Source organism: Cebus imitator, unplaced genomic scaffold (assembly GCF_001604975.1).
Source record: "Cebus imitator isolate Cc_AM_T3 unplaced genomic scaffold, Cebus_imitator-1.0 Scaffold86, whole genome shotgun sequence".
Classification (NCBI taxonomy): Eukaryota; Metazoa; Chordata; class Mammalia; order Primates; family Cebidae; genus Cebus; species Cebus imitator.
Genome location: NW_016107401.1, coordinates 5,901,114 through 5,925,606, shown reverse-complemented (window position 1 = coordinate 5,925,606; position 24,493 = coordinate 5,901,114). Strand labels below are relative to the sequence as shown.

General features: G+C 41.2%; 1 protein-coding gene across 11 annotated transcripts in view; it reads right to left on the bottom strand.

Moving 5' to 3' along the window:
* Window positions 1–24,493, bottom strand: part of TENM2 (teneurin transmembrane protein 2) — a 1,289,478-nt gene that overhangs the window by 195,798 nt on the left and 1,069,187 nt on the right. For all 11 annotated transcript variants that reach the window (XM_037740622.1, XM_037740620.1, XM_037740624.1 and 8 more), the window contains 2 exons: window positions 20,295–20,417; window positions 5,940–6,145 (listed from right to left, as the gene is read on the bottom strand). In XM_037740622.1, coding sequence (XP_037596550.1) covers window positions 5,940–6,145; window positions 20,295–20,417 — 329 coding nt within the window. The remainder of the gene's footprint in view (window positions 1–5,939; window positions 6,146–20,294; window positions 20,418–24,493) is intronic.

Below are 24,493 nucleotides of genomic sequence, written 5' to 3'. Positions count from 1 at the left end.
TGCAAGCTGACAGCCAAACCCTGGCACTGCCTCCAATTTCAGCTCCATGTGAAAGGTGAGGCCCAGCGGAGCCTATCTGACTGGTCAATGGACACTGAGAGGGTAAAGAGAGAGCGGCAAGATGACAGAGCCGGGGTGCTCCGAACAACCAGGCACCCCAGCATCCCAGGAACACAGTTAGCCCCATGTCTAATGGAAATCACGTGCAGGTTTGCTTACTTGGGCAAGAAAGAAGGGGACAGGGAAAGAGAGCATTCGTTTTCAAATAAGGATCTGAAATTCAAAGGAATAAACCCGAGCTGGCAAAGACTAATACCACTAATCACCATCTATAAATCTGCTTTTACAAAATGTCATTAGGGGAATTCCACTGATGAGGACAAATAGAAATGTTTGCTCAGCTCATTTTATCTTGGTCCACATATGCCCAATCTGCCATATTTGCATTTATTTGGTATGATCACGGGGCAATTTGCGGTCTCTTAAACCATTCCCTCCTATTGGCTAATGAGTTTAACGTGTGGGTAATTTTACTTCCCATCCCACAGATACCTCTCAGTCTAAAGCATCAGGAGGTACCAGCATCTGCTCCTGTCTTACCGCCATTCAACCCTTAGCACCTCTCTTTAATCAACTTGCTGGAGCTTTGAGCCCCATCATATACTTTTAAGTTGCCTCAGGAAGTCACTGAGCTCCTGGCTCCATTGCTCTGAGTGCTGAAATAGGCATTTTAAATATGTGCTAAACAGGATTGTGGAGAAGGTGAAGTCCCGGCAGGGCTCCGAAGCGGTAACTGCATCTTGTTGTCTCCGGTTAATCACGTATCCTAATTTGCCAATTATTGACTTGTTCTCGCAAAAGATTTTACTTCACTTGACATATCAGTAGCAATCAGTGATGGACTGTCAAGCAAACTTGCTCACTGCCTTAACCACCCAAGATTCTGACTTGCAGCAACAGCCTCTGAGATTTCTTTTGATGTCTTGCACTGAAGCCAGGTCAGATTATTATTTTTCTTCAGTCTGTTACCTTTCTAGAACTGGGCTGAGCAAATCTGACAGAATTTGTAGGGTTTCAGATATTTGGCAAGTTGCATTAGGCTTCCACTGGACACATACCAACCCCATAGGAATTCAAGTTGGTGGGTTAAGAATAACCTAGATTGACTTTAAAAAAAAAATCTGTCTGTGTCTTTAAAAATGCAATGCATGATGTCAAAACTGCTGCATTTAAAGCAAAACATCATACCTACCTTTAAAACTGGCAAAGCCTTAGAAACGATAATATCACATTTATGCAAGTGTTCAAGTAAATAAAATGGGCGTTTCCACAATGCAGGTGGTGAGTAGGAGTGTAATTGGTACCAATTTTCAGAAAGACAATTTGGCAATATAAATAAAATCCTTAAGGGTTTATTTTCAAGAAAAGGATTGAGGATGTACCCAAGGCCAGCCACTAGGACAGGCCTCATAACATTTTATGTTTAAGTCATTAGGGATCTTTATTGATATTTCTGGTGCTCCTTCCGGGGACGCCATCAGATGGTACTTCCTCCTCCACTAAAGTTACCATGTGACTGCTTTGGTTAATATGAGAAGGGCTTAACTGATATGTATGACTTCTAAGCAGAGTTCTGTAGGAATTGGCACACAATTCTCCACCTACTCCTTTCTTTGTTCCTTTTTATAGTAGAAGCTCCATAGGTCTGTGTCCTTGAATGAGGTTGACATTGAGCAAAGTCCTCATTAACCTAAGAGGGACATATGAAGTGTTTTTTTTTTTTATTATTATTTTTTTTTAACAGAGTCTTGTTTTGTTGCCATGTGCCAGGCGCCAGGCTGGAGTGCAGTGGTGCAATCTCGGCTCACTGCAAATTCTGCCTCCCGGGTTCAAGCAATTCTCCTGCCTCAGCCTCCTGAGTAGCTGGGACTACAGGCATGTGCCACCACGCCCAGCTAATTTTGTATTTTTAGTAGAGATGGGATTTCTCCATCTTGGCCAGGATGGTCTCGATCTCTTGACCTCGTGATCTGCCTGCCTCGGCTTCCCAAAGTGCTGGGATTACAGGCGTGAGCCACCATGCCTGGCCGGGTTTTTTTTTTAGCCTCAGCATTGTTAGCATTTGAGGTTAGTGTTAATTATTTGTTGGGGCTTCCCTGTGCACTGCAGGCAGGGTGTTTAGCAGCAACCTTGGCCTCTATCCACTAGTTATTAGTAGCAACCTCCTCCCAGTGTGACAACCAGAACTATTTCCAGGCGTTGTCAAATGTTTTCCGGGTGGGAGTGGGGGCAGGGCAGAATCACCCCTGTTCGAGAGCCATTAATGGTGTAGCATAAACAAGAAAAAAAAAACAAAACAACAACAACAAAAAAACCTTTGTTCTTTGAAGCTACCATTATTCTAAGGTTCTTTTTTTTTTTTTTTTAATCACTGCAATGGATATGTTTTACTATAACAAAAATAATATATAAACATTTAGCAAAAGGGGACTGCTTTATATTAGAAGTGTTTTTACTTTTTCATTCTGTTTCTCTGTTTCTAAAATTTTTCTGCAATGAAATGTGGTTTTCTTTAGAAAGAAGAAGAAACTAGAAAATTAATTTATTAAAAATCCTATATTTGCATAATTGCCTATCTATATACAGGATTTGCTAGGGCTACACAGAAATTCTAAGAATGATAGAACACTCATGTATCATAGCTTTCTATTGTGCTTTAGTTTACAAAGGGATTTCCCAGCTTGCCTTTGTTGTTATTGTGAACTACAAGCAAATGTTGTGAGGCAGGTAACAGAGATAGAAAAGGAAACTGAAGCTAAGAGAAGTTAAGGGACGTGCTCAAGGTCCCCTGGTTAATACGCGGCAGGCTCTGCATTCTGGGCTTTTCCTCCTATGCCATGTTGTCTTTGTATCTCTATAAAAAGCCAGTTTCAAAAAGTCAACTGGGACAGACTCTGATTCTTGGGAAATTTAAGCAGGTATTTAATATCCTTGGACAAGGTTACTAAACCTTGTAGATTCTTGGTCAGGGCATGGTACTCAATAAAATTTAAACAACCATTTCATGTAGCACAGACAGTAGAATTTCATACTCTCCCCCTCCACACTTCTTTCTCCTTCTCTTTTTCCAGCTCAAATGAGTCACCTTGGCTAGACTTCCAATCCCCATAGAACTTACGTTCCTTGATAGGATATACCAATAAAAATGAGAAATTCTATAATGGTTCGAGACGTGAGTCAGTCGCCGGTCCCCACAAAGAGCTAAGCACTGCCTCCTCGAGGAAATGTAGCTCATCAAATGGACAGGAATGCATGTGATGACAGCGAACGAATGTGAGAATACGTAGGGAGTCTTTTTCTTTCTTTCCTTTTTGAAAACAGCGCCCCTATTTGTACCTGTCTTGTGAATTTCTAAGCCTCGGCACAGTGTCTTGCTCACTTGACCCCTCAACACACACTGAACTTTCAAACTGGCAGCTGGACTGAAACCTCAGCACACATCAGCCCATGCCTATTCATTTCTGTTCCCTTGAAATGTGTGATGGGGCTGTCTCTGGAGTGAAGCTATTCTGAGAGGACAATCACTAGAACAATCACAGACTAGGCAGGAGATGGACAGTGCGGTGTAGCCACAAAGGAAGAAAAGACATTGTCATTGAGGATTTGAGTCTTGAATGTCAGAACGGCAGGGAAGCTGGGTAGAGTATGCTTCTGCCTGCTGTCCACTACCACTCAGTTACAGAGAGTTACCAACTTGACTTGCCATGACCATTGGCTTTTCCATGATTCTGGTTTCCTGGAACATGCAAGGGAAAGGGGCTAGCCAAGCTTTGGAGTAATGTGGGGAAGGAGAAGTTTTCTTAGCAAAGATCCTGGCATCCAACTGGCTGAGAGGAAAGTTGTGCTCAGCTATGCCCAGAGGCATGCTCATACTTACCTCAATAATGCCGGTAAGCAGATTTCACATTGTAAATTCTTCATTTTGCTACAAGAGAATCAGTGGAGCCTGAAGGTCAAGGACACCAGCTAACAATTTGCATAACTTCTCAGAGCAGCACCCTGCAGCCTGGCCAGAAGCTACAGAAATGCCCCAGGGACTCCTTTCAGCTGAACTCCTCTCCTTGTCTTGATGAGAATGAATCTCTTTGAAGAGCAGATATGATTTCCGTACCGGAGTTCTGCTTGGTCAGGGACTATGTTAACTTATCTCCCGATAATCAGTGACTAGCCCTGTAAATATTTTTTCTGGATGGATGGATGGAGGACTCATTGATTATCACATTACATATTGGTCCCTATAGCACTAGCTGTGTATGATCATAAAAACCTACAGCTCTCCCTGCTCAAAAAAGAAATAGTCCTTTTAGTCCTTATATTGATGATTTTAGGCTGTAAAGATGGGATTGCAAATCAGTTTCACCTTGAGAGCCAATACCAGTCGATTGGTAGTGGCTGCCTTGAGAGTTATATGGGAGGCCTGTGTGCACTAGGCTTAGTAAGGAAAAGTGCTGTCATAGATTAGCAATGTCTGCAATGGGCCAATGGTAAGGAAATGGTGACCTGACTACCCTGCATTTGCCAATGTTATTTTTTTTTTAAGCCGTAAGATCTTCCAATTGAATTTTCTAGACGAATTGCCTTTCCAACACATTTCAAAGTCAGCTTTGACTGGATATATGCATGTTTTGAGTTTTTTCCTAATGTACCTTATGTTCTTCCTGGATTTGAGGGCAAATGAGGCAGGAAAAACCCACTTGTTTTTTTCACAGGATATACAATTCTTTTTGGAAAAGAAAACCAAACTAGGTAGGTGTTAATTTACCCCAGGTGGTATGTATAATAATAGAACTTCTACCAGAACAAACTAAAGGAAGAATGAGAAGAAAAATAATGAAATCCATAATGTAATCCAATCTCTTCATTTCCAATGCTGTGAATAATCTCACTTTCATGGTGCCAAGGACTTCCCAAGGAACTCAATACAGGGGAGCCACAGAGAAACATCTGCTGAATTTTGGTTTATGTTACATCATTCTTTTCATATGTAGTGAGATGTCTCCTAGTGATATTTTAACAAATTAATCCAATTACCAGAACATCTGAACAGAAAGTACCCAGTGATTACCCTCTGGGTCTAGTAAAGCTTTTTTTCATCAAGTCGGGATATTAGCATTTATTTTTTGGAGAAAAGGTTCATATGACACTATGAATAACTGTAAGGTAGTTTTTGTGATTTTACAGCACCGTGGTTTTAGTGTATCCACCATATTGGATAAACCATCACAGCTATCTCATTTCACGGCATTGCTATCACCACCCCCCAAAATCCCCGTGGCAGTCAGTCCTAATTCCCAGTTTCTGGCAACCACTAACCTCCTTTCTGTCTCTATGGATTTGTCTGTTCTGGACAATTCATATATATGGAATCATGCAATATGTGGCCTTTGTTACCTGGCTTCTTTCACTTTGCGTAGCGTTTTTAAAGTTCATCCACGTTGTAGCATGTAGTAATACCCCATCCCTTTCTACATCTGAATAATATTCCATTGCATGGCTATATCATATTTTGCTTACCCATTCACCAGTTGGACGTTTGGGTTGTTTCCACTGTTTGGCTATTGTGAACAAGGCTATGATGAACATTGATGTATGCGTTTTTATAAGAGAATGATGTCTTCAGTTTTCTCTGGGTATGTACCCAGAAGTGGAATTCCTCCTTCATATGGTAATTCTATGTTTAACTTTATGAAAAACTGTCTCTTTTCCACAACAGCTGCACCATTTCACATTCCCACCAGCAATGTACAAAGGTTCTCATTTCTCCACATTCTTGCCAACATTTTTATCGTCTATCTTTTAATTATAGGCATTGCGGTGGGTGTGAAGTGGCATATATATATATATTTTTAAATGCTTGGTTACATCAAACATGGTCATACCTGGGCATGAGATGGGGGAAGTCCTCTTCTTATGTAAACACCAAAGAGAGCATCCTTCCCGAGGGAGATGTTAAACTTTAAGAACTGGGGCTGACTGATGTGAATTTGTGACCTCCAAAACACCCCTGGTGGGACTTCTTGTGTCACCCGCCGACCCACTTCGGCTTCACCACTGTCTATGCTGCTGTTTTTCAATGACCAGGGCACTGAAAAAAAAGGAATAAACACCAGTAAGTAAGGTGTATACATTAGCTGGCTGTATATTTCTGTTTAATTACATGCCAGAATTTTTTTAAATATTAAGATTAAACTCCTGGCAAGTTTCTTTTTAAGTCACAGCTAAAACATTTAGGTTTCAAGTAACAAAGCTATAAATCTGCACCCCAGGGCATCTGAATTCTTGGCACAATGCTTTCTGAAATTATGTGATTACTCTTTACTGATCAAATATAATCAGATCTGGAGTCTGATAAGTACATGTAAAGCTTCCAACCATCCAATGTGACTGGGATACAAAAATTATCAGCAGGGGAGGGGAGGGTGATGTTCATTTGGCACCAAATTTAATTCTTGTAGCCTTTCATTATTCTTTCCAGACACAAATATACTCTGACATTTTCAACAAAAATCAGCCCAGAATAAACAAAACAACTCAGTAGAAAATGAAGACTTGAAACTCAAGCAGACCTAATATTGAGTTAGATCTTTCTTTGAGTTAGATGGAGAAGTCTAAGAACCACAGCGAACAACATCTCTCTTTCGTTGATATTAATGAATCTCTGTTGCATGATTTAAAATTGCTTATGTTGAAAATATTGGTTGCCCACAATCAGCATCCTTCAGAACTTTAATAATAGAAATTCCAAAAATATCTATTTTTAAAGTGGAGTTCTTAAAAACAATGAACCAGTCAGCACCTCCTAGACTTCCAAGAGTGGTTTCCCTTGCAACCACAGAACTGAGGAAGAACTGAGAGTGACTACCAGTTGCCCAAGAAAAACAAGTCAATCAGTCTTTCAGAGCTTCATTTTCCTTATCTCTAAAATGGGGGAAAACATCTCATAGTATAAAGGTCATTTGTGATTCCTTCAAATTGATTTTGAACTTGGTAAGAAATATAAAATATTCTTCTATGCCCCTGAGAACTTCTGAACCAACTGAAATCAAACAGAAAGAGCTGAAGTCATTTTTGTTTTGAGGGGAGTCTTTTCATTTCTGGAATCCCTGATCACTTTGGTGACCCTGTAGATGCAAAAACTTTTTCAGCCTGATGGGTCCAGAATGCTCCCCTCAACATTCTGTGAAGGATTAACTCTTCTGAAAATATTTATCTATTATCTGGCCACCAGATATCACAAAGGTTTTGGATGATCAGGAGAAATGATAAAATTGCTAAAGATTGGCTAAGAGGTGAGTGAACCTGTCTGACTCTGTCTCTTGGTCCCAGTTTCTCTATCTGTAAAATGGAGAGATGACACTTTTGGTTCTCAGAAGGTCTTTCATGTCTAAATTAGAAAAGAAAAACCACAGAATGATTTGAACATACAAAATTTTTCCCTCTTATTTTCTTTAACATGTGAGGTGATTGATTTTTATGCAGCTCAATAAAAAGCCAGCAGGGGCTTAAAATGAAGCAAGAGAAACACTGGTTTGGATCTTAAAAATAGCCCTTTGACCTCTAGGATCATAAAAATAGGGAATGGGGTCCTAAAGAAAGTTTGAAAGCCTCCTTCACATCTCATCTTTAGAAGGAAAATTAACAGCCAGAAGTCCTGAGTGGTTCAGACCTTTAGATGAGGACTAGATTTATTTATCAAATATTCTGAATTTTTGTTTTGTTTTGTTTGTTTTTTGAGACAGGGTCTCACTCTGTTGCCTGTGCAGTGGTGACATCTCAGCTCACTGCAACCTTGACCTCCTGGGCTCAAGTGATCCTCCTGCCTCAGCCTCCCCAAGTAGCTGGTACTATAGGCATGTACCACCACACCTGTCTGCTTAATTTTTTTTTTGTTGTTGTTAGAGACAAGGTCTCACTATGTTGCCCAGGTACTGGTCTCAGACTCTTGGGCTCAAGTGATCTTCCTGCTTTCAGCTCTCAAAATGCTGGGATGACGTGTGTGAGCCACCACACCCAGGATGAACTTTTAAATGTTGGCTAACTTTCTAATGGATACTGATTACTGACCTGCAGCGGGAGGAATACAGCATCATGTTTAAAAGCAGAGACCCTGGGCTGAAATCACTGTGGCTCAAATCCTAACTTTGATACTGGCTAAGTGTATCAACCTGCCGTGCTTCAGTCTTCTCGTATATATAGATGGGACACTATTTATTTCACAGGACTGTTACAAGGTTTTAATGAGTTTAGTCTGTGTCAAGCTCTTAGAATAATTTCTGGCACAAAATAAGTATTATTACCTGTAGGGCCCTAAGCCTAAAACGAGTGTTGTTTATTTGGGGGTTTTGCTGAAATAATGGCATGTCCAGGGGGAAACACTTGTTATCACAAGTAGATCAGCAGCTCTCATGACTATAAACTGGAAAGTAAATTTTACTTTAAAATGCTGCATTTGACACCCCTTCCTTGGGGAGGGGATATAATAAAAAGGACCCAATAAGGAAGAGACATAGTAAAAAAGCCACCTGGGGAAGAAGAGTGTGTGGGCGGGCCTCTGATAGGTACCAAAAGAAATCCCAGCAATCACAGCGTGGCAACAAGTTGAAAGCATTATAAATAAAAAAGAAAACTTTAAAAACATGATTCATCTTTAACTTAATAAGCTGGGCTTTCCTTTATGTGTGTTGGGCTTTCCGGGGTTGCCTGGGTTAATGACAGGATATGAAAAAGAGGCAGGAAATCAGCACCCACGAGTGCTCTAATCTACTGTGGAAACCAAAATGGATTGTGATGTCAAGCCAGATGCAGATGCCGGACATGTGCAAGGGAGCTTGCCTCTAGAGAGCAGCTGCTCTGGAGAAATTCAGACAAGGAGCCCTAAAGCTTTGTTTCTTATAGCAGGAGGGTCCTCTTCCTTTACTAGACCCTGGCTTCAGGACACCGAGTAAATGAGCTGCCACTACCAGCCAGTACAGGCTAGCTCCTCAGTAGTCACAGCGCCCCCTAGGGTTTTAGATCCTCTCTTCTCTATCCCATTCACTAAATAAGGGAGTGCATTTAGGGGATGAATTATAGAAGTAAGACACAACTGGGTTTGAATCCTGACTCTGCTTCTTTCATGCTGTGTGACCTTTAGCAATTTGCTTCACCTCTCTGGGTTTCCAGTTCTTTTTTTTTTTTTTTGTAAAATGGGAACAATAGTTCTAACTGCCTTGGAGGGTGTAACAAATGGAAGTACACAAAAGTGAGATTAGTACAGTGCCTAGCATGAAATAATAGCAAAATAATTGCTAAGTTCTTACGTGAAATGAATAAAATATGAAAAACAGCATGGGAAAGCATCTGACTTTCTTTGCAGAGTAAGAAATTCTCTAAAAGACAGAAGATAGTATGTGCACATGTAACATACATGAATGTCTATGTGTCTATTTGTATATATCTAGCTCTCTATCAAGAGTCTAATTCTTCCAGAGTAGACTAATTCTTCTGGCATAGACTGGAAGTCAGGGCCTGGTTCAGGTCAAGAGCACCTTCACACTGAAGCTCTACTTTCCTTTACAACACCACCTCCACCCCTGTCCTCAGCCAGACAAATTGTTTTCTTTGTGTTTCTATCGCAATTACACTTTGGTGCAACCCACAGCAGCTGTTGTTAGGTATTGTACTTGATTTTGCATGCCTACTAAGTCTCTGTCTTTGGATACTGTGCTCCCTGAGGTCAGGCAGAGATGCAGCAGATTCATCTCTGGGTTTTCTAAGCTCTGCACCTGGCAATTGTAAGTGATCTATAAATGCTTATTGAACTGGATCAAACTCTACAAACCCATCTGGTGGGGGTATTGTAACCAAACCCCTGTGATGACAGGGTAAAGTGAGAGCCTTAACAAAGATTTACTTTGAAAACTTACATGTGTAAGGAAAATGGATGTGCTGTGGTCAAGAATAGGCCTAGGCAGACATCCAGTCCAGCATGACTCAGCAAGTTTGGAGCACAGGCGCACAACTCTGCTTATTGTGTAACCACGCCATGTGAGGCGCGTTAGGTAACCACTCATGTGAGCTCGTGCTTGGCTGGGAGCCACTGTTGTCTGTAAAAGTTATAACTGCCTTGCTAACGCTGTACATACAGCTTGCTCCAAGGCTTTCTCGTGTCCAGACTCACTTGCACCCAGGCTCACTTGTACCCAGACAGAGAGAATAAAGCCATGCTGAAACTTTCTACAATTCACTGAGTGCTTTTTCAGCTACCTACCACTATTCCACGGACTCCCCTCAGACCTCAGTTAGAACCTGACAACATGTAAACTGAACATTTATTTACTAAATAAAATAATCTTTTGGGGGCTCTATATGAAATTCACTATTTAAGGAACTTTCCTTGTGGATCCTTTTGAAGAGTCATGAGTAAATACGTAATTTACCTTTCGTGTGAAATCTTACAATAAACAAACAAACCAGGGGAGGTGTGATACGGCGAAAAAATCCTTAGATTAAGAATGAAAAGTTGAGTCCTAGTCATGACTTAATGACTTCGAAATGTTTGTGGAAGGAACAGGTATAAATGAATGATTCCGTTCAAATTCCATCCTTGTTACTAAGCAGCTAGCTAGTTTTAGGAAGATATATTTTTCAAAGTCTCAATGTTCTTATCATATAAAAGTGGCTTGGACCCAAAGATATCTTAAATGGCATTCGTTATTAGCCTATTGTGGTCTGTAGAGTGGGTCAGGAGGATCATTGCTGGGTATATGCCATGAAGGACAGAGAGAGAGAGAGAGAGAGAAAGAAAGAGAGAGAGAGAGAGAAAGAGAGAGAGAGAGAGAAAGAAAGAGAGAGAGAGAAAGAGAGAGAGAGAGAGAAAGTGTGTGTGTGTTGGGGGAGGGGACAGGGGTGGGGGGTTGTTAGGAGGGAGGAGGGATTATTAGAAAGTGTTTAGGCTTTGTTGATTAACAGGTTATTTCACTTTTACAAGCTCAATTCATTTAAAAGAAGATATCCATACTGTTAAACAAGCTAGTGTTTGCTTTCAAATTACATTCTTCAGGTGTGGAACTGAATTACACTTTTGCAAAGAGGGGTTTTCACTTTTTACTATATGTACATATACATATTTTCACACACAGTCTTTCTTTCTCTCGCTCTCCATATATAGTCATGAGTCACGTAACAACAGGGATACGTTCTGAGAAATGCATTCTTAGGCAATTTCATAGTTGTGTGAGTATACTCACGCAAACCTAGATGGTGTAGCTTACCACATACCTAGGCTATACAGTATAGCCTATTGCTATAGCATGTTACTATATTGATTACTGTAGGTAACTGTAACTCAATGGCACTCGTGTGTCTAAATGTATCTAAATATGGAAAAGACACAGTAAAAAATATGCTATGAGAGATAAAATAAAGAATGGTGCACCTGTATAGAATGTGTACCATGAATGGAATTTGCAGCAATGGAAGTTGCTTTGGTTGAGTCAGTGTGTGAGTGATGAGTGAATATGAAGGCCTAGGACATCACTGTACACTACTTCTGACTTTGTAAATACTACAGACTTAGGCTACACTAAGTTCATAAAAAAAGTAATTACACTATAACATTATGACCACTAAGATGTCGCTAGGTTACAGGAAGGTTTCAGCTCCATTATAATCTTATGAGACCACTGCGGAATTTGTGGTCAATCATTGACTGAAACACTGTTTTGCCATGCATGACTGCAATTTATAGGCCTTATTCAAATTTGTCAATTGTTACAGAAATATTCATTACAGCAAAAGAAAAAGGTTTCAAACTGTACTTTTAAAAAATCTTAAAAATGAGTGTGTATAACTTTTGTAATTTTAAAAGCGATGGAAAAAGAGAAAAATGTACAAATACCGCCTCCAAAGAGATAAAAAGAAAAGGTGTTTTTTGTAACTACAACCGGCATGGGAAACCATCTCAGTGACTCTCTTCCTGGAGGTCAAATCCCTGGGCTGATGTCCAGGAGTATAGATCTCTGTTGTTCTCTACGTCAAAGAGAACAGCATCAAAGCCAGGCTGAGTCCCATGAAGGAGGAGTTGAAGCTGGGCTTCCCTGAGCCATGCCAGCTGTTCCAGGACTACCAATTTGGCCAGTCCCTCACAAGGCACCACTGAGAGGCAGGCAGCAAGGAAACAAAGTAATTAAGGTTTCTATCTTTACCTTAAAGTGTCTAATGCCTAGCTAGACATTTTAAGGTCTAGCTGAATATCCTATTGAGGGGTTCTATGACCTTAAGGAGGCAACATTGCCCAGTGAAGTCAGTCAGTCTGGGTTTGAATCCCAGCTCTGAAAGCTATCAGCTGTGTGCCTTTGGGCTAATCACCAGCCGTCTCTGAGTCTGTCTACTCATCTGTATGTTGGGGTGCTTCTGCACGTTGTATCTAACTTGTAGGTGCTTCTACGTCTACCTATCCTGTCTGTCGTGGTGCTGCCTAAAATCAGCTCTAACTACTTTTTTCAAATGGGTCGGGGGGGGTAAATTTGTGATGGCCTAATAAAACATATAGGTTGCCTACTGTAGGCACCATTAATGAAAGGGTGCCAATGGTGGAGTGCATCTTAATAAAACAAGCATTTTCCAGAGCAGCTGAAATCAATATACAGTGAGTGGCCAGTACGTCTGCAGACTGGGAGGGGCAGATGACAGGTCACATGTATTAAGATATGATGATCAGAGGAAACTGCATCACGAGCTCTTTCTCTGCAGATTGCTGGTGTTGGTGTGTGGTCTAGCTGCTTCTCACATGGGCAACTCTGTGCAGCCTGCTTTAGTGAAGAGCAGCCAGATTTTATTTATTTAACAATGATTAAGAAATGTCCTAAACAATGTTGGGTGGAGCATTCATTCATACTTTCATGCAACAAATATTTATCAGGCATTGACTATAATAGTAGATATTCTTTGGTCAACATCAGAGTTGGAGTGTGTGTTGTATTCGCATGATCTCTTATCTAGGCAGCCTGTAGGCCAGGGTCCTATGGATTAACTTTGAATTAGGGGCATCAAGAGAAGAGGCATTAAACAGCGTTCTGTAATCATTCTGTGAAGGCCTCACCAGTATCCTTGGGTTCTACGCAATGACTGGGCCTGGCATCCTGGCATGCAGGACCCAGTCCAACTCATGTCTCCCAGAGCTGGGCTTCCATGCAAACCTTTTGGTCTACCCAAAAGCTGCACAATGAAAAGTGTGTATGATGATCATTTTGCCGTAAGAAGCACGTGCTTAAGGTATGATGGTTCTGGCTAGTTCATTTTTAGCTTAGAGATGAGATTTCTGGGTTTTCAGAGGCAATATTCTAATGATCAATTTTACAGGATAGTCCAACTATATAACTCCACGGAAGACTGCTCATGTAAATGTGAAACTATTGCCTATTTCTGAAACATGTACCTAAAATTTCAACCAGTTAAATAAGACTGATGCTGAGCAAGACGACAGCTTTCCATAGCCACATTAGGAGCTAATCATTTCAGAAAATGTTGCCATACTTCATTTACAGAAACAGCGAAACTATTCCCCAAACAAGTGATAAAGAGAATGGACTCAGAGTCATACCAGGGAAATGAAGCCTCATATTAATACCTCTTAACTTAACAGAACTCCGGAGGCACCTCAGCATAAATCTGCCTTGCAGATTATTCTGCCTCACATATTTTTATCTATTGCAAATAAAATGGAATTCAGAATATTGCTACCATCATTACACCTTGTTTCCATTTATTTGGGAATCAGGACAACCATCTGAGGATTCCGTTTAACCAACAGAAAAGTGAAAAGATTCTTCCAAGGACCTTAGATTCACTGCCCAAGAATACAGCTCATCCGAGACATCAGCAGCCCATCAGCCTTCACCCTGCTGCTGGCTGGCTGGCTGGCTCTAGTTCAGGAATGTAATTCCATCCTGAAAGTCACTGCTTCTGTGATGGTGTTCACAACATCACACAATAATGACTTTTAGAAAATGTGTCAGCTCCTGGAACTACATGTGGCTTTTACATCTTTTGAAATTTCAATTTGTTGTATTAGATAAAAAGAGTCAACTCTTTGCCATTAGGAATGTTAACAAGTATTTATACCTATGAATCTTCAGGTGAACTTGCTCCTGCATTAATATTTAATTTAGTTTACTATTACTGACAGTGGATAAAATTTATTGAGTGGCGGCTAATCACCAGGTAATCCCCTGATACTCTTATGATTTTTCCTGTGTTTCAGATGAGAGAACTGAGGTTCATGGAAGATAAGTGACTTGCTTAGAGTCACACAGCTTTTTATTGGAAGATCTGTGATCAAAACCCATGTCTGACAGACACTAAAACTCATTTGGCTAACCCCTATGCTGACTGAACCCCTATTCAGGCCTACAGTCATCCCTTGATATCCACAGAGTATTGATTCCAGAACCCCTGTGGATACCAAAATCTGTAAATGCTCAAGCCCCTTATTTAAAATGGTGTAGTATTTTCACATAACCTATGTACATCTTCCTCTATAATTCAAATTATCTCTAGATTACTTATAATACCTAATATAAGGTAAATCTATGTAAATAGTTGTTATACTATCATTTTCATTTGTATTTTTGGTATTATTATTATTATTATTCCAAATACTGTATTTTCAATCTGATGTTGGTTTAATCTGTGGCTGTGGAACCTGTGGGTATGAAGGGCCAACTGTATACCAGAGTTATACTAGAGGTGCATATTTAGAGATCACAGACTAGATATCTGGGTGTACAAGTTAACTCTGAAAGAGAAGTGTGGCCAATGAGGATATGGGCAAATGCACGGAGAGGGAAACTGGATCTTATTATTAACGCTCATGTTAAACTACCATGATGCTGTGTACAACATAAACTATGCAATTTAGAATGGGGCTATGGGTGGCAATCAAAAGCAAAAGTCTACTAACATGAGTGCATGTAAGTAGTACCCACCTGCAACAATGTAGAACAGCATGGCCTCCTAAATGAGGGGAGTCGTTGGGTTGGTACTTAGGATGTTGGTATATTTGCCAGTAGACGTGCAGTAATGGGGTGTTTGGCTCAAACATAATGACCCTTTGCCCTTCTGGGAACTTCACCGACTTTGGAAAAGCCTATATAGGGAAGTGATCATTTTAAAACCCTGGGCTGTGTTCATTGAGAGGCTGATGAGAGCCAGAGGAAGAATTTACCAACCTCCCTGCTAATCTGGCTCCTAGTACCATGCATTAAGCCAACTAGTAAAAATCATTATGAAGTTTTTGCTGAAAGGGCAAGTGTAGAAAAACATGTTTCTAAACAGAATAACAGTCTTTGCCATTTTTTCCAACTTGCATACCATCTGGAAATTCTAATTTTTTTTTCAAAGGGTAGGAAGGAAATGTGCTCCAGGCACAAATAAATGTTTACAGCTGAGTTATAAACTGAGAATGGTAGGGCTTAAAACAGACAGGCTGGCAGTGATGGAACTCAAGCTGCAGTGAGACAAATAACGCAGCGTGGAGGGGGCCGACGTGGTGTACACGCTGGCCCTTTGGAATAGGAAGACTGGCTTCCCACTGACCTCATCAAGCCAACGTTCGGGAAGAAATTTTCATCTGGGGTTTGGTTAATTCTTAGAAGGTAAAGGGAAAAGGTGAAGTGGTAGTATTGTCTATCTGGATATTCTGAAGGTATTTTTCACCCTTTGTTTTATTTTTCAGCTTTACATTTTAAAAAAAGATGAGGTCTCGCTTTGTTGCCCATGCTGGTCTCGACATCCTGGCCTTAAATGATTCTCTCACTTTAGGATCCCAGAGTGTTGGGATTACAGGCATGAGCCACTGCGCCTGGTTGGTCTTCACCTTTGGAAAATATAGCCTCTTGTAAGATGTGACAGGCCATGGAAACTTGTTAAATGGAACAGCTGAGAGATGTAGTGATGACATCAGCGACAACTAAGATTCGTGGATCATTTATCACATGCCTGATGCCACGTGCAATGTTTTACAAGGGTCATCTCATTTATGATGGACAGCAAGCTTATGAGGGACTTGCATTTCACTAATGAGAAATTGGAGGCTGAGAGAGAATAAAGGACCTGCTTACAGTCACATAGTTGCTAAGTGATGGAGATGGTGTTTGTATTCACCAGACCAGCTCCAAAAGCCTCTATTATAGAGCATCTTCCAATGGAAAGTTACCAAGAATATATTATAACTAGTGCTTGGTCAAGAAGGAAGAAGTGATGTATTGGGAGTTTGATCTTCCCCTTCTGGCTTCCTGTAACTTGGATAGTTATGGGAAAAGTTCTAGAAAAGTGGAAATGGGGTTGGGAATGAGTCAGAGCAGCCATCTAACTTTTTATTATTTTTTTTAAAGGGTCAGATGGTAAATAGTTTAGGCTTTTTAGGCCATATAGTCTCTGTGGCACCCACTCAGTTCCACTGCTGTCTTCTGAAAGTAGCCACAGACAACAGGTAATAGTCATGGTGGTGCTCCATTAAAACTTGATTTATAAAAGCAGGCAGCTGGCGAGATTTGGTCCATGAGATGTAGTTTGCTGACCCCTGATATAGAGGGCAACTTGAATCTAAAATGAGTGATAGGTTTTGAGAATGATCCATGCAATTCTATACTTGAGAGTTTATTCTTTTGTAAAATCCGTGCACAAATTGGGTACATATGATGTGCCCTTTAAAAATCTCTCGTATACTTTCCCTGGGCCTGGCCAATCAAACTGGATTCCCTTATGTAATCTGACCAGGTCAGATATTGAATCGTCTTTCTCCAGGCTTATCTAATCCCAGATCTACAGAGAGAGTTCTCCGTGCCCTTGTAATGAAGATGCATGAGTTCATTCCTTTTAACATAGAAATACATGCAAGATGGTGAGTGATTCTGGCAGGCTGGCTGTTCCTTCTTCTTGATGCAAAAGCCAACAACTGTCCATGTTAAGGTTTAATTGAAGGAGAGCAGAGGAAAGAAAAATAAGGCTCGAACAACAACAAATGAAAAAGGGAAAGGCAAAGACCAAAGAATGTACTTTTCCAACTAATTAATCAAGTGCTTTGTTTCCACTAACATATCAGAGTGTGTAGGCTGCCCTGTCTATTAGACTTGCTCCCAAACCTGAAGAATGTAAATACTCCTAAAGACCAGGTAATGAAATCTCTATCGATGTGCCATCTTAGATGGGACTCACATGTCTGTGTTTTGCTTACATTTTAATTTGCTTCTGCTGGATACTTAGCCAGTAATTGCTTAATGAGATTATCCTCCTTGGCAATGTGTGGTGTAGCTTGATTAAAACACTGGAGTGAAGAAGTATCGTATACCAAAAAACGGAGGGGGTGTTATTTAACTAACTTATTGCCAATATATCTTGATTGTCTCTTTGAAACACTGGAAAAGTAGTCGATTGGAATTGATTCAGGTTATCTAAATGTATAGAATTGGGGAGTGGGGAGCAGGGAGGTCACTGGGTATAGAAATTCAAACCTACAGTCACTTTTGATAAAAGAAATAGGAGCCGGTGAGAGAACTCAATATATTTTAGTCATTTTATAAGTCAAACCTTAAAACAACTTAAGAAGAGATCTGATCTGTCTGTAAGTTTCAAATTTTATTTCACCTCTAAGCAATTTTAAATTCTCACACTTTTTTCTTAATTATTCTATCAATAAAATTCACTCGACAATGATTTGGCAAACATTTTGTCTGTCTCAGCTGGGCGCAGTGGCTCACACCTGTAATCCCAGCAGTTTCGGAGGCCGAGGTGGGCGGATTGCCTGAGCTCAGGAGTTCGAAACCAGCCTGGGCAACACAGTGAAACCTTGTCTCTACTAAAATACAAAAAATTAGCCGGGCGTGGAGGCATGGGCCTGCTACTCGGGAAGCTGAGGTAGGAGAATTACTTGAACCCAGGAGGCGGAGGTTTCGGTGAGCTGAGATTGTGCCACTGCACTCCAGCCTGGTCAACAGAGCGAGGCTCCATCTCAAACAAAACAAAACAAAACAAAACAAAACAAAATTTTGTCTGTTTCGTAACTTATTTGGAAAATATCTGAATTAGTAATGATTTATACAACATTTTCAAAAGCATGTTGCATATGAGGGGAAAAATTCTGGTCTTTCCAAAGACACAGTGGAAAGTGTTTCTTCATTTGTTAATTTAGAGACACATATTCTTGTGCTTTTAAGACTTGCTCTCTGGGTGTGGAATGCAAAAGGTGGTGAGGAGCACAGGCAGAAATAGAGGCTTCCTCATAAAAGGGAGGGGGGCTTGATCTTGACCTTACTTTATGGAAGCCAGGAGAGGTCAGCAATTCCCACTTATGAAGGACACTACTCAAAAAGCATTTGTATGCAACTTCAGAATGTATACACATATAAACAATGCCTCTGAACCAAATGATAGAATATGCATATTCATTTCATATGTGTACTCTGTATTCTTCTGAAGGGATGAGGTTCTGACTTGTAGATTAAAGGACATTTATGGATAAAATGTGACAGAGACCCCATAAAGCAGGGTTTCCAAGTGCAACACTACTGTCATCTTGGAAGGAGATAATTCTTCATCACAGGGGGCTGTCCTGTGTATTACAGGTTGTTTAACAGCATCTCTGACCCTATCCACTAGATGCCAGCCATGCCCACTCTAATTGTGACAATCAAAATAGTCTTCACACATTGCCAAATGTCCTCTAGGGGTGCAAAAAAAATGCCCTGGCTAAGAACCGTTGCCCTAGAGAAAACTGAAGGAGCAGACAGTATCAAGTACTGGGGGTGACCAGGTTTCAAATCTGAGGTCAGTAAATTTGGCTCTGGGCTTTTTGGTCAGTTAAGGCAGAACATGGTCAGTTAAGGCAAAATATACTTTGCAGTTACAGGTCTAGTTTAACTTATCTGATAATGGAAAGCATATAATTTCATCCTCAGATAAAACTTTTCATGCTTACTTAAAGGTAATTTAGTGTTACAATTATGACAGATGAGTACAGTGATTCTTAAAGACTGGATAAAAAGACAAAAAAAAGTCATCCTCAAAGCATTAGGACTGCTCTGGGGAGGATAATTGAAGCAGCATTAGCATCTCAGGATGACTAATGTGTACCTCTGGGGGCAGATGAATTCTGGAATCTTCTCTGAGGAAAATGACTCCTTGAAGGAAAGCTCCAACATCCTGCCCAAAGACACGCAGGGCACAGCTCTGAGTCCAAATTTGTACCTATTTGGGTAAATTTCTATAACCTTCTGGGCCTGAGTTTCTAGAGAGATTTTTCCTTCCTTTAATGTTATACAATACTAAACCTGGCAGGCAATAGGTGCCTAATAAATGCTACTTTCTTTCTCTTCGTTGAAATATCCCTGTAAGGTGTTTTCAAAATGTGGGGGTGAAGTGGCTATAGATGCTAAAAGGCAGAGTGTGCATGTTGGAGAAATGCTTTAATACAATCTCTCCCTTGGAATTTCCATCCCGAAGGAAGCATATCTCACCCGTGCCAGCCTGGCTAATCATTCCATTGACTGCTCTGTCTTTTAATTGCTCCAGTCTCACCTCCCCATGATTCTGTTTTCTCTCCTCCTTCTTAGCTCCTCGTTAGCACTTTTTTTTTTTCTGCAAGGATACAGTTGCCTGATTGCTTCAATAAACATTTCTATTGTCCCCTTCACTGTTCTGAGAGGAGAAGCTTTGTTGCCGAGTTGTCAAAACTCCTTTCTATTCTCCCCCAAAGCAGAGCAGCTCCGAGCCTTTCTCTTTCATGCCAAGCCAGGCAGCTTCCTCCCCAGGGAGGCTGCACCTCTCCTCCTGGGAGAGGGACCCAGTCTGACGGCATGTGCTGCCTGCTGCTCTCTGCCTTCTGATTAGGCAAGACTTTCTCCTGCTGCTGCCGCTGCTGCCACTCCAGCTGCTGCTGTGGCTGCTATTTCTGCACAGGCCTTGGGATGCTTTCAAGTAGCTCTGGACCATGCCAGTTGCTGCAGAGAGCATAGGTATGCACATTGCTCTGAGCAGGCATCGCATCAGCTCTGAGTGATCCAGCCAAATACAGCTGACAGGAACAGCAAACAGCCCTTAATGAGGGCACCTATGAAAGGCAACGATTTCTTTTTTTCCCCTTTTCTTTTCCTTTTTTGCATACCTTCCAAGATGTGGACTAGAAAACCTGAACCAGCTGGCAAGAGCTCGGAATTTTCCTGTGACCTCAAGAGGGCAAGCAGCAGCTGTAACCTCACCTTTGCCTCCAGATGGCATTGTTGCCACATCATCGTTTCCTGGTAAGCCGGTCCTTATCCCATTGTTAAAGGTGTGCCCATCTGCAGGCTGGAGTTGCCAATTGAGTCCGAGCAGATGCATTGCTGCAGGAGAGACAAAGTAATGAAAATATGAATAGATAATTCAGCAATGCAAATGTCAAGGGGGAGGGCCAGGTGCCTTTTTCCAAGCGATTGCCATTTAAGGAAGCTGCGTTCAAAAATGGCTTGCCCCCGGCCACAGGGATTAGCTAAATACAGAAAGCAGAGTGCTGGTGCTCACAGTCTCAGGGGGACAGGATCCCTCATGGCGGGCTGAGGAGGGAGGAGAAAACACAGCCTAGATCTTCCAAATGGTGCCATCAGGGAGGGGAAAATGGCCCTTTCCAATCACAGTAAAGAGTGCTGCTCTACCTCACCCATCCTTTCTACACTCTGGATACAACTGCTTTTAGACTATTAGTCTAGGGGCATTGACAAGGACTGTTTTCCCCAAACTACACACTCACAAGTAAATTAGCTTCAAAGGAGGCTACCCAAATGGTCTGTTTGCTGGTTCCTGCTCTGAACCATCAGTGCAGCTGGCAGCATCTATAATGGTATCGGCCCATTTGAAAGCCCACCTCCCTAAGTATTTCAAGCTTTTAAAATATTTTTCCTTTCCACCCATCTTCATGATAAGTGGATACGTTTCAGCGCATTGTAGAAAAAGCTTGGGGGGTTAATGATGGTGGAATAGGGTCCTTTTCTGAAAATATTACTATTCCTTCTCTCTCTGTTGCTTTAACTTTAGCAGAGTATGAAATGAAACAGAACTCTGAGGTACTGCCTGCTCTTTGCTAAGGCACTGAGCACATCCGCAGAAGTCTTGACTCCCATGGGCACTTCAAGTCGTCAAACAGACTTCTGGTTTTCCTTGTCATCCTGGCTGTGCCAACTTTCCACCATGAGTTTAGCAAACTTAACACACCCCTATCCCTGATGGTTCTTGGTGAGTTGTTTCTACTGAGTGGAATGAAAAGCAAACCCCAAACACTTCTGTATCCTTTCAGAGCCCTTATCTAAGACATGCTTCATTTGAGAATAAGTAAGGAATTTATTCCCCCGCATGCCTCTCATTCAAACGATGTCTTGCATTTCAGCTAGACACAGGTTGATGCTGTTGCTTCATTCCTATCACCGGGCGAGAAAGGGCTGTGGACAGGGAAAGGTTCGGAGTCTGATGTGGGGATGGGAGAAACAATTAACCGCAGGAAACACAATTAACAATGCTTAGGAAACTGTTCACACAGCAATTAATTCTGCATGCCTACCACCACTTAAAGTCAGACTGCATTCTATTAAGGTTAAAAACCTATCTTCAAACAATATGGCTCAGATTGACGGCCACAGATGAAGGTAGCAAGGTGTCCGTGGTGTGTGTATGTGTGTGTGTGTGTTTGTCTGCTTTTCACTTACACTCTTCTCCTTCTTAGAACCATATTTTCTTTCTATATATTCCTCTGAAGTGCAAAGCTCACTGCTGCAACTTCTCAAGATGATAAATAGTAATAAGAGTAAGTGACATTTACTGTATACTTTCCATCAAGGTAACACCTAATTTTCTCCTGCAGTTTATCCGTTATATGTAGGTCACTTACTTGAAGAGACCAGATTCCATTGCCTCAAATAATGACATATTTTCACTGTACAGAGGTCAGGAAATGAGAACTAATCGTGGTGGCTTCAAGATAACGATAGCTTCTGATTTGTAATTACCAGGTGAAGGAAGCCAAGGAATTAGCTATTTTAAAATAATTTTTTTTTAATGATACTGTCGGGTTATTGAAGCTCTCCTTGGGCCAGCTGCAAGTGCACTAGAGATGCAGTTCTTTCAAGGAGGGTCTTAAGACAGGTAGTGCAGGTACCACTGGAGCCCCGGCCTAACAAAGCTTTGATTTCCATCTATGGAAGGAGCGGGAAGGAGCGGTGGGTCCCATCAGGCAAAGATGACAACCTCCCCAACACCCCATCCCAAACTCTAGTCAAAACTGCTCAGCTCTTATAGCACTCTATCTTGCCATTCTAAGGTGCAGAACACATTGCAACTGTCAGCTTTGGGAGAAAAGCAAGCACACAATACCCTGATGTTACTAAACAGAAAGAGACATCCCTGCAACTGTGTTTTCTCTGCTTCCAAGGATGCCTTCCCTCCTGCCTCCCCTCCCCATCTTTTCTTTGTTTTGGGTTCCATAGCATCTTTTTATTATTTTTATTTTTAAAAAGTATCCTGAAAATAAGAAAACTGCAGATGAGGTGGAAAGGGTTAGGGTCAGAGGACACCAGTAACTTCTCAGACAACTCCCAGGAGTGAGAAGAAGAATAAGAAAGTGAGATAGAGGTGGGAGAAGGGGCAAAGCCAAATCTGCTGAGCTTGAGAACTGTCCTCCCAGAAGCAGCAAAGCAACGAAAATGAAACTCAAGTTTGGGCATATTTTCTGTTGTTGAATTGAACATTAAGTAAATAAGTGAGAATTATATCGGGGTATAACCACCTTCTCTTGTTTTTTGGAAGTATCTGAAATAGGTTTTTGGTGGCATTTTTCTTTGATCAGCCATTCCTTCTCTCTCACTTGAATATGAAAATGAGACGCGCTCTCTGGCCTGTGGGGAGGGACTAAAGTGTCCTTAGGATAAAGACCCCAGGGAGCTGTGAAGTAAATGAGTTTCCTGACTAATGAGAGCCCTATTTCTTATTCTGCTACTGATTTGCTCTATGGCTTGGGCTGAGAAATCAGTCTCTCAATCAATCTCTCCCTTTACCTTTTACAAAGGTTTCCCTGTACAGGTAGAATAATGGCTCCTTAAGGGCCAGAGAGAGGTTACACATCTGCAACCCCCAAAAGATCTGACAGTGTCTTGAATATAAATGGCACCTCATCAATATTTATTGGAATAGATAATGATACACGGGGGGCAGATTTGGGGGGTTGGATTGTAGGATGTTATATGCTTATAAATTAAAAAATACATCATCACAGGCATAGAAGATGGGGTAGAACAGTGCTGGTAGCAATATGGACTAGTTTGCAAAGGGAAGGATATTTTAATTATCAGCATATCAGCACCAATCATTGAACCTTTTCTGTAGCCAGGTACTACAGTAGACATTCTAAAGGCATTATCTGAAGACTCAGAGGTAGGTACTATTATCATCCCCATTTCACAGATGAGGAAACTATTGACTGTGAAGATTGATAACAGGGGGATTTCAGAATCAGAAGGCAATTACTGTGGGAGGTGGCTATCTGCTTCCTATTTCATATTTCATAGTGATCTGGTTACAGATTCTATGGGCAATGGAGTCTCAGCAAATCTCATCTTCGTTTCAAAACTCATAAAACTCACTGGGGTTGGTGAATGACCACACCCCTTACCGAAAGGGGTTAGATTTCTTCATCCTGTTGAATTCAGCACATACTTTGTCACACAGTCATTCTGGGTCTTCAGTGAAGATGATGTGGGCTACAGCCATGGCTGACCAGTGATAGAATACAGCAGGAGTGAAGATGTGAACTGTTACTGTTATAAGCCACTGAGAGTTTGGGGTTGTTTGTTACAGCAGCATATCTGAGACTACCTTGACTGATACACTCACTTACAAGGAAACTAGGAAATGGCATATTTGTACAGCAAATCTTTGCATTCTTTTAGGTTGTATTGGGTTAGAAGCCTTTCTGGAACTCAGCCAGAGAGAATTACACATACTTTGGGCCACTATATTTGTTCCTATGAACAACAACAAAAAACAGCACTGTAAACATGATGTCATAATACCTCCAATTTTAGTTTACTCTCAGAGCCAGACTTAGAAATCAGAGCTGGATGAGGTGGCTCCCACCTATAATCCCAGCACTTTGGGAGGTTGAGGCAAGAGGATCGCTTGAGGTCATATGTTCAAGACCAGCCTGTGCAACATAGGAAAGCCCTATCTCTACAAAAAAATTAATTCATTAAAAACTATAAAGCTGAGAAACCTCAGAGTACCCAGAGTTATTGCTGCTTCCTCTCAAGATTTCACATAAATGCTGGACTCCTCAAGAGACCCTGGATGCACTGGGGTAGCTCCCTTTCCTGCCCTACCTTGAATGCTCTAGCAGTTCATCCCAAAACGCCTGGTCCAGATCATCTGAGGGTCAAAA